Source organism: Zea mays, chromosome 3, assembly GCF_902167145.1.
Source record: "Zea mays cultivar B73 chromosome 3, Zm-B73-REFERENCE-NAM-5.0, whole genome shotgun sequence".
Taxonomy (NCBI): Eukaryota; Viridiplantae; Streptophyta; class Magnoliopsida; order Poales; family Poaceae; genus Zea; species Zea mays.
Genome location: NC_050098.1, coordinates 221,596,840 through 221,611,864, shown reverse-complemented (window position 1 = coordinate 221,611,864; position 15,025 = coordinate 221,596,840). Strand labels below are relative to the sequence as shown.

General features: G+C 39.3%; 1 protein-coding gene across 1 annotated transcript; it reads left to right on the top strand.

Moving 5' to 3' along the window:
• Window positions 1–758: 758 nt before the first annotated feature.
• On the top strand, window positions 759–8,199 carry LOC100286267 (rae1-like protein). Its single transcript, NM_001159154.1, has 11 exons — window positions 759–901; window positions 993–1,079; window positions 1,188–1,256; window positions 1,396–1,589; window positions 1,923–2,064; window positions 5,046–5,126; window positions 5,816–5,944; window positions 6,153–6,230; window positions 6,579–6,650; window positions 7,596–7,676; window positions 7,937–8,199. Exons 1-11 carry the CDS (start codon window positions 839–841, stop codon window positions 7,976–7,978), a joined length of 1,038 nt encoding a protein of 345 aa, NP_001152626.1. The 5' UTR covers window positions 759–838; the 3' UTR covers window positions 7,979–8,199.
• Window positions 8,200–15,025: the final 6,826 nt, after the last annotated feature.

Below are 15,025 nucleotides of genomic sequence, written 5' to 3'. Positions count from 1 at the left end.
ATTTACTGTAGACAACCTAGCGAGGTCCTCTAAATCCCTCCTATATCTTTATAGAATCCTTTAAATGAATTTCTCATCTATATCTCATTACACATCCTTTATATATCATTTTCTATAAGTAAAAATTTTATACTATAGACATAATTTGTTTCATTTTTCTATACGTACATATTTATCTTTCCATCAAATATCTTATCTATATTTTAGTTTTGTTTATGGAACAATTGGATCTATACCATTAAAAGATCCAAACTTTAGATATATACCATGGACCCCACATGTCATTGACTCATGTGGACCCACATGTAAGTGAGATAGTAATGGTATGGATCCAAAGTGGTGATCTTTTAATGGTATGGATCCAAATTTCCCTTTGTTTATTTGTGGTCTAAAATATAAAAAAAATAGAAAGGAGAAAATAGTCTCTATATAAATGATGAAAGAGTGTTATCTAAAAAAAGATTTAGAGGATACCGACTATAAAGAAGACTCTTCTCTATATTTTAGATAGAGAAGTATATAAAGTATTCTGTTGAAGACAATCTTAATGTCTATTTTCTGTTACACTAACATTTATATTTATAAATAAAGGCCCGCGGAAGCCCAACCACGCTTCACACACAAAGCGTCCATCCCACGCGACGTGCCGCCGTGAATCATTTTGACCCGCGGGCTGACGCAGCCGCGCGGGACGTCAATCTCACGCGACTCCGCTGCTGGCCGCTGTTTAAAAACCAAAAACCCTCCCCCAAAACCTCCGAAATCCCCGCGACCTCCCCTCCCCGTCTCCCCTCTCCGCTCCCAAATTCGTCGAACGCCACCCCACCCGCCCACTGCAATGGCGAGCTTCAATCCCGCCGGCGCCAGCGCCGCCAACCATAATCCCAACAAATCCTTCGAGGTCCGTGCGCGCGCTTCTGCGGCCGCCTTGCCGGGTGAAAAAAAACCCAGGGTTCGATTTGACTGGGTGGTGTTTCCGTTGTCTGTTACAGGTGACTCCGGCGCCTGGGGACTCGGTGTCCAGCCTCAGCTTCAGCCCCAAGGCGAACCACCTCGTTGCCACCTCATGGGACAACCAGGTGAGGTCGCTGCCGTTGTCAGAACTCAGAAGCTTGTATATGCGGAAATCTACTTATTATTAGTTATTAAATGCTGCTGGCCCCTCTGGTGTTGGGACATGGACGCAGGTTCGGTGCTGGGAGGTCATGGCTGGTGGGGCCTGCCAAGCGAAGGCCTCCATTTCGCACGATCAACCGGTATTGTGATTGTCTTAGCACTTTTTTCACCCAGAAGTGATTCGTCTTAGCATTTGCTCATATTAGCTGATTATGGATCTAGATGTCTTTGTTCTAGGCCCTCTGTATGCGACTCACAGGCTGGTTTTGTTTCGTGCAGGTGCTGTGCTCGGCTTGGAAGGATGATGGGTTGACTGTTTTCTCAGGAGGCTGTGATAAGCAGGTTAAAATGTGGCCCCTGCTCTCAGGTGCCCAGCCCACGGTTTTCTCAGGCCATGAGGCACCTATTAAAGAACTCGCTTGGGTGCCACAGATGAATCTTCTTGTCAGTGGGAGCTGGGACAAGACTTTGAGGTGCCGAAAATTCGACAAAACACACTAGATTCACCCACATTTTATTGAAATTTGATATTCCTCTACAATTAACTTGTGCATTGACATCCATTCCTGTCCAATGTTTTATTGCTGGTGAATGGTGATGTACTGCATAATAACGGGGGAGCACTAATGCAATTTCTTCATAGATACTTTGCACAGAACCTTAACATTATGGCTTATCACTAGTTGTAGGTCAGCAGTTTGTTATTGTAATGCTTACATAATTACAAATGCAAAGAACATAATTGTCAGTCTGTCATTATCATAATGGTTATCCTCATTTTGTCAACCATTTTTCTATTTGCTAAGGTACTGGGACATTAGGCAACCCCAACCAGTGCATGTTCAGCAACTTCCTGAGCGTTGCTATGCTCTATCGCTTTGTTATCCTCTCATGGTGGTTGGCACTGCTGATCGCAACGTAATAGTCTTCAATCTGCAGAATCCACAGGTAATATTGCTCTCTTCTCCTCTGTGGTCCTCTAGATGTTTGAGTTTGTATTCTGGTTATGCAATAATTGGATTTAAAACTTCTAGCCTGATCAAATATGTTACCAGGCCTTGTTTCATGAATACTGATTTATAGGGTTACTGATATGTGAGAACATAATTATAGCTCAGGACTTGTTCTTGAGAATTTTGACTTTAAACTGTATGATATTCTGAATATATGGTATTACGTTGAGTCCAATTCATTAGTATAGTTTTGCCCTTGTCAGAAGATATCAGTTGCAACATTTGGACTTCCATTTAGTGCCTCAATCCATTTTATTTTTCAGTCAATTCAATTGTGTACTCTCTCCATTTCAAATTACAAGTCATTTTGGTCATCCCATCAAATTTGAGGAATGGACTCATGATGCACCACCTCATCTTGGATGAAGTGATTTCTCAAACCAAACACCCCCTATATGTACCTAGAAAAGCCGAAATAACATAATTTGGAACAGAGTATATGAAACTGTGGAAGAAAATAGTCTGCCAATTGGTTGCTGAATTTTTTTATTGCAAAACAGAACAGTAACAATCTTAGTTGATTTTTCAATCACAAATGTGTTATGTTTTTATTTTTTAGAGGCATGATGATCATAGTTATCAAGCCGTCGCCTAAGCGCTAAGGCGAGGCTCAGGCCCAAGGCATCCTGGTCGCCTTACTTTCTTGGCTAAGGCGCCACCTTAGGGTTTAGGGCGTCGCCCTAGCGTCTCATAGGAAGACAAGGCGTCGCCCTACAGACGGCTTGGACCGGATTGTAGATTTTTCACTCCCCAAACCCTTCTGTTCGCTGCGCTATTCGCTGTCCACATCTACGTACCAGAGAAGGACGTGGGGCTTCAGGTCCAGGCGACGGCGGCGGCCCCCTTCCCCTGCTTCCTGTTGAGGCTCCGCCCCATCCCCCTTCCGCGGCGAGCTCCTCTCCCCCTCGGCGGCGAGCTCCCCCTCCCCCTCTCGGCTGATCCGCTCTCTGCTGTGCAGCTGTTCCTCTCTATTCAGTTCTCAGTTGTTCCCAATTACCTTTGTAGGTCAGTGATGGAGAGCGCAGGCTCTGCTCCGGACTCTGACTCTATGGCAGATCCAAATTGCAGAGCAAAGTCTAATGATCCTGGATGGAACTATGGATATTGGACACAGATTGGGAATCGAGATAAGGTCACATGCAACCTTTGCAAGACTGTGACAATGGGAGGAATCAAGAGTTTAAAAGAACATCTTGCCGGTGGTTATGCGGACACATTAATGTGTTCTAAGACTACAACTGAGATTAGAAAAGAAATGAAGGCATATTTGGATAAGAACAAGAGGTCTAGGCCTATTTTCCTTGATGATGATGATCATGATGGTCAGGGGCAGCAAGGCGAAGAGGATTCCACCAGGGACAGCTGCGAAAAGGAAGAGAACTGCATTTCAGTTTAGAACAGCTGCACAACCACATACATCAAACAAGGAAAAAGAAAAAGGGAAATTTGCAACCATGCTTCGAAGAACTCCTGAACAAGTTGTGGATGAGAGGCTTTCCTCAGGGTCACACCACCAAACCACCATGGAAGCATGCACTAAGTCTAATGCTGATAGAGATTATGTCAACAAGCAATGGGCTATGTGGTTCTATGAGTGTGGTGTACCTTTTAACGCCATTAATTCTAGGCAGTTTCACATTGCTTGTGATGGCACTGCTCAATATGGTACTGGATATGTTCCTCCTAGTATTCATGAGGTTAAAGAGCCTTTACTTGCGGAATGTGTCAAAGATGTAACTAACTTGAGAGCTCATCACGAGTTAGCTTGGAAGACTTATGGTTGCACACTTATGTCAGATGGATGGACTGATAGGAGGGGACATCACTTGATCAACTTTCTTGTGAACAGTCCTGAGGGGACTTACTTCTTAGAGTATGTTGATGCTTCAAGTGAAGCACGTAGAGCTACTATGCTTGATGATTTGCTTGAGAAGAGGATTGATAATATTGGTATAGACAAAGTGGTTCAAGTATTGACAGACAATGGCGCCAATTATAAGGCTGCATGCAAGATTCTCATGGATCGAATTCCGACATTGTTTTGGAGGGAGACAGGTGGCACAAGTTATGACCCATTAGTGCTTGACGATTTTGATTGGGACAATGAGTAGGTACACTTATTGGTTGTACACGCTGGTAGGGATGGTGATGAGCATAACTTGACATGGGAACAAGTTGATGAAGCCATTGGAGCATCTGAGTCCCTTCGAGTCCGCAACTTTCCAAGACAAGCTCGTATGTATTCAAACACTTACCAAAGGCGTAATACAATGAGGACACATGAAGATGATCAAGGTGAGGAGGATGATGGAAATGATTCAAGCAATGAAGTGGTGGATCCACAAGATGACATTGGTATGAGTGATAGTGATGAGGCAAACGAGGTGGAAGATGATGAAGAGGATCCTACACCCCATGATGAGTTTGATGATGACCTTTGAGATTGAGCCATTGAGGTTTAAGAGATGAGAGTGTTATCTACTCTACTAGACTACTACTACTATTATCTATTACTTATGTTGAACTTTATGTCTATGATGTTGGTTTATGTTGAACTTGCACTCCTATTTGCTACTTTAATACTATTATCCATATCTATTGAGACTATATTCCTATATATTCTATTTTTATTGCCTATTTTTTATATATTGGTAAGGCGTTGCCTCGCCTTACGCCTTATCGCTTAAAAGGTGAAAAGGGGGGTCGCTCGTCTTACCTCGCCTTACCGTCTTAACAACTATGATGATGATACAAAATGATACCTTTTCATTTTTCTGTTGGCAAAGATAAACAAGTAATACACTGCTATTGCCTTATTTCATGCAAGTGAAGTATGCAGGTTTATCCACTAAAATATTTTACATATGCACATATGGATCATATTTGCACTTTTGACATTCTCTAATCTTATAAAAGGCTGAATTCAAGAGGATTACGTCACCTTTGAAGCTCCAGACAAGGTGTCTTGCTGCATTTCCTGATCAACAAGGTTTTTTGGTAATTTCTACATTTGCTTTTCTGTGTACATCAATGCAATATGGTTGAGAAAATGAAAGCACAAGATAAACAAAATAAAAGCTAGTGGGCTTTGATCAAATCTCATAATATCATAGTATATTGTTTCTATTTTTTTGGAAACATGATAGAACGGTGTTGTAAAGAATTACTATATTCTTAAGGATGTAAGTATTGAACGGTGTATTGTGGCTGTTCTGTAAAACAAGCTACATGTTACCATTATAAGCATCATACCTACTTTTTTATGGTGACTCCTGTGTTGATATTTTTTATCATGCAATCCTAGAGTGGAAGGTCACTATTGCCATGTCATTGCTTTCTTTTTAAATAGTGGTGCAAAGAGGTATTTATGTGCACCCTTTAGAATTGTTTAACACAAGGGCCATTGGAAATTCATTTAATTTCTCATCAGTATGGTCTTTCAAATCCTTTTTGAAACAATTCCTCCTAATGTGTCTGCCATAAATATAGATTATTAACTCTGTGATCTATACATTATTCTTGTTCTTGTTTGTCTGTGCCTGATGTTATTGTCATCTTTACTGTTTTAATCTGGTATTGTTCTCCAAAGTGCCTGGAACAGTGATTTGTGGCAGGAGGAAAATGGCCGACTACTTTTTAAAATATCTTTCACATCTGATTGACACTTTACTTGTTTTGATTTGAAGATTGGGTCTATAGAAGGACGAGTTGGTGTTCATCATGTGGAAGAGTCTCAGCAAGGAAAAAACTTTACATTCAAGTGTCACCGCGATGGCAATGATATATACGCTATTAGCTCGTTGAACTTTCATCCTGTAAGATCTTCCTTCTATAATATGTTATTCAAATGGTTTTTAATCTCTCTATCATATTGAATAAAGTTTTGTGGGTGGAAACTTCACAATTCCTTGATGTCCATTTAAACTAATTACTGAATACTCGCTAAACAGCTGAAGATTAGTTAACGACTACTTCATTGTCCATTCAAGGCAATTCTAATTGTTATGATAACATTCTACCCAGGTGCATGGTACATTCGCTACTACAGGCTCTGATGGAAGTTTCAACTTTTGGGATAAGGACAGTAAGCAAAGGCTGAAGGTTGTGTTTCCCTTAATTTTAACATATAACTTTATTATGTAAACTCGTTTTATGAAATTGAATAGGTAAATAATAATATAGTGACAATCACTCAATGTGTCTGTTGTTTCTGAGCTACTCCTTTTAGTCAATTAACTATTATCCTAGAATGCATTTGTTTAAAGATGTACCTCTGATGTCAATTAAGCACACTTTAAACAAATGCATCTGGTGTTTGTATCGCAGTGATGTCATTTAGAGGGAAAACGTGTGCTTAATTGATATTGACAAACAATTTGGAACCTTCTTAAGGAAATTTTTATGCATTTGTTTAAAGATATACCTCTGATGTGCCATTTTATTTTACAGGCTTATAATAGGTGTCCATCCCCCATCACATGCAGCGCATTCAATCATGATGGCTCTATATTTGCTTACGCGGTAGGTCATTTGTTGTTGTCAGCATCTGTAGACTGAGCGAAGATAACTTATCATATATGTCTAGTTGCTTTTTTGGTATTTTTCTGTTATATAGGTAGAATTATAATCAGGAGTAGCTAAGATGAAGGTATATATAACAATACAATTTTCTCATGTTCCTATATGTAATGAACTCTTCTGCATTCCCAGTCTTATGGTAGTGCTGTACCGCTAGGGGTGGTAATAGATCACGATCCAAATGATTCTTCACAAAAGGGCCCTAAATAAATTTTAGTAAAAAATGAATAGAAATATGGTCCGATCCTAATCTGTTCCGATTCTTAAATCTTATAGTGTAAAATTTAGAGCTCATTGTCACCCCATGTACCGCTGAATGATTTGTGTCCTAATGTACCGCTGAATGATTTGTGTCCTGATTGCTTAATCCTACAAAATAGGCTGACCTCTTGGTAATATAAAATACTCCCTCCATTTTAAATTGTAAATTATTCTGACATTTTCTAGATGTACCTAGGAAAAGCCAAAATAACTTATAATTTGGAATGGAGGGGTATATATTTTTTAAAATGAACCGGCAGGAGAGCTCCCTGCTATATATTAAAAATAAGAGAGGACGGACGGTTATTGTAAATACAATAGTTTTATGTTGAACCACTCTACTATTGGTGTGCAAGTTGGAGAGGTTTCTACACCGCTGTTATTAGACTATCTCCAGCAGACTCCATGTCCCACTCTCTATCTCACTTTCTATTTTAAACTTTACTCTGCAAACAGTGTGATATACATTGCAAAACAATAATTTGTACGACCCTTTACATGGCCTGCTGGAGATGGCCTTAGTCCGAAAATTTAATCAGTTTTTATGCTTTAGTTTTATAGTTTAGTTCCTCTTGCTGAGACAGGCGGACTAGAAATCCAAATTTGCTGATGCTCTCATTTGTTTAGGTATGTTATGATTGGAGCAAAGGTGCTGAGAAGCATAATCCTTCTACTGCAAAGACAAATATATTTCTACATAGTGCACAGGTTTGATTTTACTAAATGCCCTGTATAGCATTATACGTTTTATATTCATTTGATTTTGTTTAGATAGTGCTTTTGAATGGTTAGAGGTTTTCGTTGGCCAATCTCTTGAGTTTAGGTGTTTATAGCTAGATGTAAGAGAGGATAGCTGTAGAATATGTAATTTTCGAAAATTACACGGCCTGTATTCTTGGATGACGTTTGCTATCCTTTTGTCTGTTCTGTCTAACAATTCCTCATATTGTCATTGTCTTGGTTCATAGGATTCTGACGTGAAAGGAAAACCCCGCGCTGGAAAGAAGTAGGCGTAGCAATGATAAGTCAGTGACTGGTGATCGTAGGACAGCAAATCAGCTCTCTTCTCCTGATAGTTAGGGTATTTCTTGACAGTACACTAGACTAAAAGCATGTCCTTTTATCACAACCATTGCATTTGCCTCTTTTGGCTAAGTAATTTCGGTGGCAGTGCACTTACGGCGGGTTATTTCTAAAATGGACCATCTGCTGGGCGGGGGCATTGTTGTTCTTTGGACGTCTGGTTGTTGGTCTACTGGTCGCTTTTGAAGCTTGGTTAGTCAATTTCTCTTCGTGCTCTCTAGTTGCTTGACTACCCGTTGCATCTTTGATTGTGGTGGAAGGTCATCTCTACTCATATAAAACACCATGTTCTACGGTTAGTTATGTGAGTTGTTACCTTCTAGATGAGCTATGAGAAAACACTTAAGCCTAACATGAAACAAAGTGGCACACAACATAGCATTTTCGGATAGTTGAAAGAAGACGAGTGACCGAGCGAGCTAAAAAAAGATATTTTTAGATAGTGTCACATCACTCGTTGAAAGAAGACAGTCGCCGAGCAAGCTAAAAAAAAGTATCTCAACTTATACCTTTCTTAACTTTTTGGCTAAGATAGTATAGTATCTAAAGTTTGATATTCTTTTTTGTTTCAAATTAGTATTGTTTTAGCTCTTGATTTTAATGTTTATATTCAAATAGGCAATGATGAATTTAGGGACATTGTCACGCCCGGTTTTAAGGGTAAACTCGGGTGTGTCTCTTATGTGCGTCAAATGAGATCAACACATATAATGACTTTGTTTATAGAGACGAATGTCATAACCTTTATTATATAACAAAAATGTCTTACAAAATAACTGATAATAAATAAATTGAACTAAGATTATTCCTCAGCGCCAATAGCTGGCTGGGAGACGATACCTAGATCTAGTTGAACTCGTAGTAGTCCTCCTCCGATGGTACCTGCTCTTCACCTGGGGGGTTATTGCAACGGTAAGTTTACAGATGTTCATCACTCAACAAGTGTGGAGAATAATGTGTATGAGCTCGCTTATGGTGGGGGCTCATTTAAAGTGTAAGGTCGATCAATAAATAATGTTTAAGGCTGAGCATTGCTTCTCATATGTGTGTCAAACGAGGTCAAAACATATAATGACTTAGTGTATAGAGGGGAATGTCATAACCTTTATAATATAACGAAAATATGTTACAAAATAGTTGATAATAAATAAATCGAACTAAGAGTATTCCTCGACGCCAACAGTTGATTGAGAGACGATACCTAGATCTCGTCTAACTCGTCGTTTTGTAGTCCTTCTCCGGTGGTACCTATGGGAAGGGGGTTATTGCAAGGGTGTGCTCATAGATGTTCATCACTCAACAAGTGTGGGGGCTCTTGAAGTGTAAGGTTGATCAACAAATAATAGTTAAGGCTAAGCATTGCTTTTAGTAAATTGGTCAAGTTTTATTAGCAATTACTAAGTATAAGTGTATAACAACCCAATTAAATAAGAGATCACAATTAATAATAAATCCCAAAGTGCAATGAAAATGATAAATTAAGTTTAATTTCCACAAGTTACTCATGTGAGGGTCTGAGCCGCTCATGACCGTAAGTAGATATACCAGTTTTACACTATGCAGAGGTTGTACATCTTTACCCACATGGCGTGTTCTGTTTGTCGCCTCGGGTTGATCGGACCCTTAAACAGTACCAAGGTGAGTGTCACACCCGGTTCTAGGGGGTAGAACCGAGCGCATATCATATGTGTGCCAGGATCCATTTTCACACATATGTTGACGTCACAAGTGTAATATATCAAAAGATAATGCAATAAAGGCGTAAAGAGAGAGTATAATACTTTATTACATCATCTGCATCATTGTATCTTGAATAAGTATCACATCAAAGTAAAGCAGAAATAAATAGCAGGGGCAATCTCCCACAGGAAGATGACCGGCGCATCGTTAGATTTAGAATTCATCGTTGTCGATAAAATCTCCATCAAAGTCTCCAGCATCACCCTCTAATCAAAATATTAGCAAGGGTGAGCTCACTTATGGTCGGGGCTCAACAAGTGGGGGAAAAATTAATGCAGGTATAACAAGGTGAGGCTAGGGTTGAGCAGTAAGCATTTTAGTTGGTCAACATTTTATTAACAACACCTGTCTTATTAATAAGTGTGAATCCCAAATATCCCATTTAAACAAAGGAATATGAATATAACAAAAACACTTAAGTGAAACCACTTAAGCAAATTATTGGTAGATCATCGGATCTCAATTTAATTCCATCTTCAAGTTCAATTATCATGTGAGGAGTCCAGGTCGCTCATAACCGGGAGCACGGCTGATGTATCAGTTTTACACTCTGCAGAGGTGGTACAACTTTACCCACAAGCCATGTATCCCATCTAGCCCGGGTTGATCGAACCCTTAAACACTGCCGAGGTGAATGGCTAGGGATCCATTATGAGGCTTTCACAAAATACACTTAATACGAAGCAACCCGCTAAGGTTTCTAAAGACGATGGTGGTGGCCCCCTGGGTGAGGTACCTTAGACAAGAATACGTCCCCATGTTAACGTGGGCTGCCAGCACCTACCGCTCCCCCTCTTGCCCATATTTCAGGTAAGGTTGCTAGGCACTAAGCATATAAAGCTAATTACCAAAGCCAGAGCCATGATAGCACTCGTGGTTGCACTGTTATCCTGGGTGGTCACTCCATGTTCCAATTAATTTGAAATAAAGTTATCTTAACCGTCGGGTTAATGTCATAATTGCCAATTAACATTTTGGAACATTAATACCAATTAATGAGTGACATTAAAAATCATTAAGTTGAGCGGTAGCATAAATCTTGCAAAGCTTAATAATTTTCCCAGGTTAAACAAGGAATACAGGTAGTAAATCTAGGAAATCCTTAATTAGGTTAAACCTATCAAAATTATGCAATATATCAAAAGTAAACATTATTATATGCAATGAGTAGGTACAAACAGAATATGCAGAGGGAGAATCCACTTGCCTTGCTCAAATGCGTCCTGCGGATCGTTCTCGAACGAATTCGGATCCTTTACCACACAATCGGCTTCTAATAACGATTCGCGTATCGTACATACAAAAGAAATCATTCACCAATAAATACACACGCACCATTCAACAAACAATGAAACATACACTTTACAAATCATACATATAAAAGGAAGACATCTAAAAATAAACCTTGATTTGTAATTATAATATAAGTCTATCTATATCGACGATCGTCTCATTTGCTACGAGGTAAACTACTAATAATTTAGTCTCGAGAATACACTAGAGGAACCTATATGGCAAATTGACTATGGAGGTATATACTATATGGATTCATTTAAAAATACATAAATGTGGTGCTAATTCAAACTTTATAGAATCTAGAAAATTAACCAATTAATTATTGTATTTCTACCGGAAAGGATGTAGGTAATATTTTATTATTTCTTTCTAAAAGAAAATTATAGTAGACGTTACAACCTTATTTAAAAAGTCACATAACCTTGATATTTAAAAGAACTAAATTGACCTACTAATTTAATTCTACTATTTAGTTTATAGTGGACATAGTCGTTATATTATTTTATTAATCGAGGCTCTAGCATGACTAGCAATTTGTATATAATCGCACATACGAACACATACGGTGTGACTAAAATATATAATTCATCCTGAGCAAAGACAACCGTAGAATTATTCATCTAGTATTATTGTTACAAATATATGGTTTACCTATCTCTTAATCTTTTACTCTAATAAACTATATTTAAATTAATGTCAACAATCATAATCAAATTAAAATACACAAAGGCGAAAGACAGCATACACTAATTAAAATAGATCATCACATACATATGAAATTAATCGTTCAGTATAAACATGATTTCAGACTCAAAATTCACAACTAAAAATTATAATTTGCCACAGAAGTTAAATCGTGATTAACTAACTCTTTTGAACTAAGAAATAATCTCACGCAAAATAATCTATTTATAGGGATTAGACAGCAAAATATTCTTTTTCTACCTCTCCTTTCTTTTGTGCAGTGAACGAGGACGAATGGGGCAGGTAGTCAGGTGTCGGGGGAAGGTCGTCGGGACGCAGCGTCGACTTCGGAGTTCTGGTCGACGGTGAACGGCTCCAGCGGCGAGCGGCTCTGGTGTCGACAGCACAACAGCTATCGGGAGCGGCTCCGGTCAGCGGTGAACGGCGAGGACCAAGCTATGGAGGAGGGAGTTCGATGGAGGTGCGGCTGGGGAGCTCGGAGTGGGCTTAGGACGGATGGGGACTGGCTCTATGGGGGCACGGTCGAGTTTTGTAGAGGTGTGGGAAGGTGTAACGGACGCCGGTAGAGCTTCATTGGCCATTAATGGCGCGGTGGCGGTGTTACTGCAGAGGAACGGTCGCTTGAATGAGGACGTGAGTGGGGAGAGAAGAGGAGAAACGGTAGCCGAAGGCGCTCCACGTAAGGCGAGCAGTCGAGGAGACGCAGGGATGAGCCAGCGTGGTGCGTGACGAGTCCATGCGAGCGGCGGCGCGTTCGTGTGGTCTGGAACTGGAAGCAACGATGGAGAAGAAAATAGCCTTGACGTGTGGGGTCCACAAGCAAGAGAGACAAAAAGAAGGGAGAGGAAACGTGACTGCAGGAAGCTGTCCGCCCAGGTTAGTTGGCCGAGCGGCCGTTTTCCATTTTTTTATTTCTCTTTTTTTTTGTTAATTTCGAAATTCTTTTCCTTTTATTTTTTTAAAATAAGTTATTCATTAATAAATATACTTTAAATATTACAAAAGTATTATAAATCTAATAATAAAATTCATAGTAAATAATCTTTAGGCAAATTTCTATTATTTATATAAATTTGGCCTCACAAAAGAGAATAATTTGTTGCAATTCATTAACAAACAAAAAAACCATGCTCCTAAAAAAATGAATGCATCAAACATTTGTGACCAATATATATTCAAAAGTTAATTATTTATTTATCATTTTTTTAATTCTTGAGAATAACATTTTCCTATCTAATACATTCAACAACTAAAATTGAATCATCATTTTTTTAATTGATGGATTTGAGGTGTTACAAAACCTACCCCTCTTAAAAGAATCTCGTCCTCGAGATTAAGAAACTTCCGAGAATAACTAGGGAAATTCTGCTTTGAGTTCATCTTCTTTTTGCCAAGTGGTCTCATCTTCCGAATGATGACTCCACTGAACCTTGCACATGTTAATAACTTTACTCCGTGTAATTCGGCGAGATATTTCTAGAATTCTGACCGGGTACTCCGAATAGGTCAAATCTTCATTAACATTCAATTCTTCCATGGGTAACCGTTCTTCTGGTACTCTTAAGCACTTCTTGAGTTGTGACACGTGAAATACGTCATGCACATCCGATAAACTATCGGGTAGCTCTAACTGGTAGGCTACTTCACCTTTTCTTTCCAAAATCTTGAATGGGCCAATATAGCGAGGTAATAATTTTCCCTTAACCTTAAACCTTTTCATTCCTCTCATCGGTGAAACTTTAAGGTATACGAAGTCTCCTACTTCAAACATCAACTCTCTTCTTCTATTATCAGCATAGCTTTTCTGTCTTGACTGTGCTGACTTCAAATTTTCTCTGATAATCTGCACTTGCTTTTCCGCCTCTTGGAGAATTTCTGGACCAAATACTTGACTTTCTCCGGTCTGATTCCAATAAAGCGGTGTTCTACACTTTCGTCCATAAAGTGCTTCAAACGGTGCCATTTTGAGACTTGCTTGATAAATATTGTTATATGAAAATTCTGCATAAGGCAAACTTTTATCCCAGCTTCTACCATGCTTTAGAGCGCAAGCTCTTAGCATGTCCTCCAACACTTGGTTTGTCCTTTCTGTTTGCCCATCCGTTTGCGGATGATAAGATGAACTAAAATTTAGCTTGGTATCCATGGACTCATGTAGACTTTTCCAAAAGCGCGAGGTAAATTGGGTTCCTCGATCTGATACGATCTTCTTCGGTACTCCACGCAGACAAACAATTCTTGACATGTATAACTCACCTAACTAGGCTCCCGAGTAAGTTGTCTTCACAGGTATAAAGTGTGCTACTTTAGTTAACCTGTCTACTATGACCCATATTGAATCATAGCCATCTCGAGTACGGGGTAATCCAACTATGAAATCCATACTGATTTCTTCCCATTTCCATTCAGGTACCTTGAGAGGTTGTAGCAATCCTGCTGGTCTTTGGTGTTCAGCTTTAACTCGCTGACACACATCACATAATGCAACATGAGTAGAACATCTCTTTTCAATCCGTACCACCAATACTTTTCCTTAAGATCCTGGTACATCTTTGTACTTCCAGGGTGAATAGAGTAAGCAGAATCATGAGCTTCTCTCAAAATAAGTTAGCGTAGGTGCTCGATTTCGGGTACACAGATTCTCTTCTTAAACCATACTGTGCCTTGTTCATCTTCCGTGAAATCTGGGGCTTTTCCCAAACTAATCAAAGTTTTAATTTCCTTAATTTTCTCATCAGACTCTTGTCCTTTACAAATCTCTTCTTCCAGAGTAGATTCAACTTCCATAATTGTTGCTTCTACATTATTGAGCAATCCAAGGTTGAGTTGTTCCATTTCCCAACACAATTCTTGTGACATCAAATGAGTAGTGATGTTGTTCACTGGACCCTTACGGCTCAAAGCATCAGCTACTACATTTGCTTTTTCCAGGGTGATATTATATGTCCAAATCATAGTCCTTAATCAACTCAAGCCATCTTCTCTGTCTGAGGTTGAGTTCCTTCTGAGTGAATATATATTTCAAGCTTTTGTGATCCGTGAAGATCTTGCACTTGTTTCCAATCATATAGTGCCTCCAAATCTTCAAAGCATGCACTACGGCAGCTAGTTCCAAATCATGCGTAGGATAATTCTTCTCATGTTTCCTCAACTGCCTTGAAGCATAAGCTATCACTTTTCCTTCTTGCATTAGCACACATCCAAGTCCAAGGTGTGATGCGTCGCAATACACA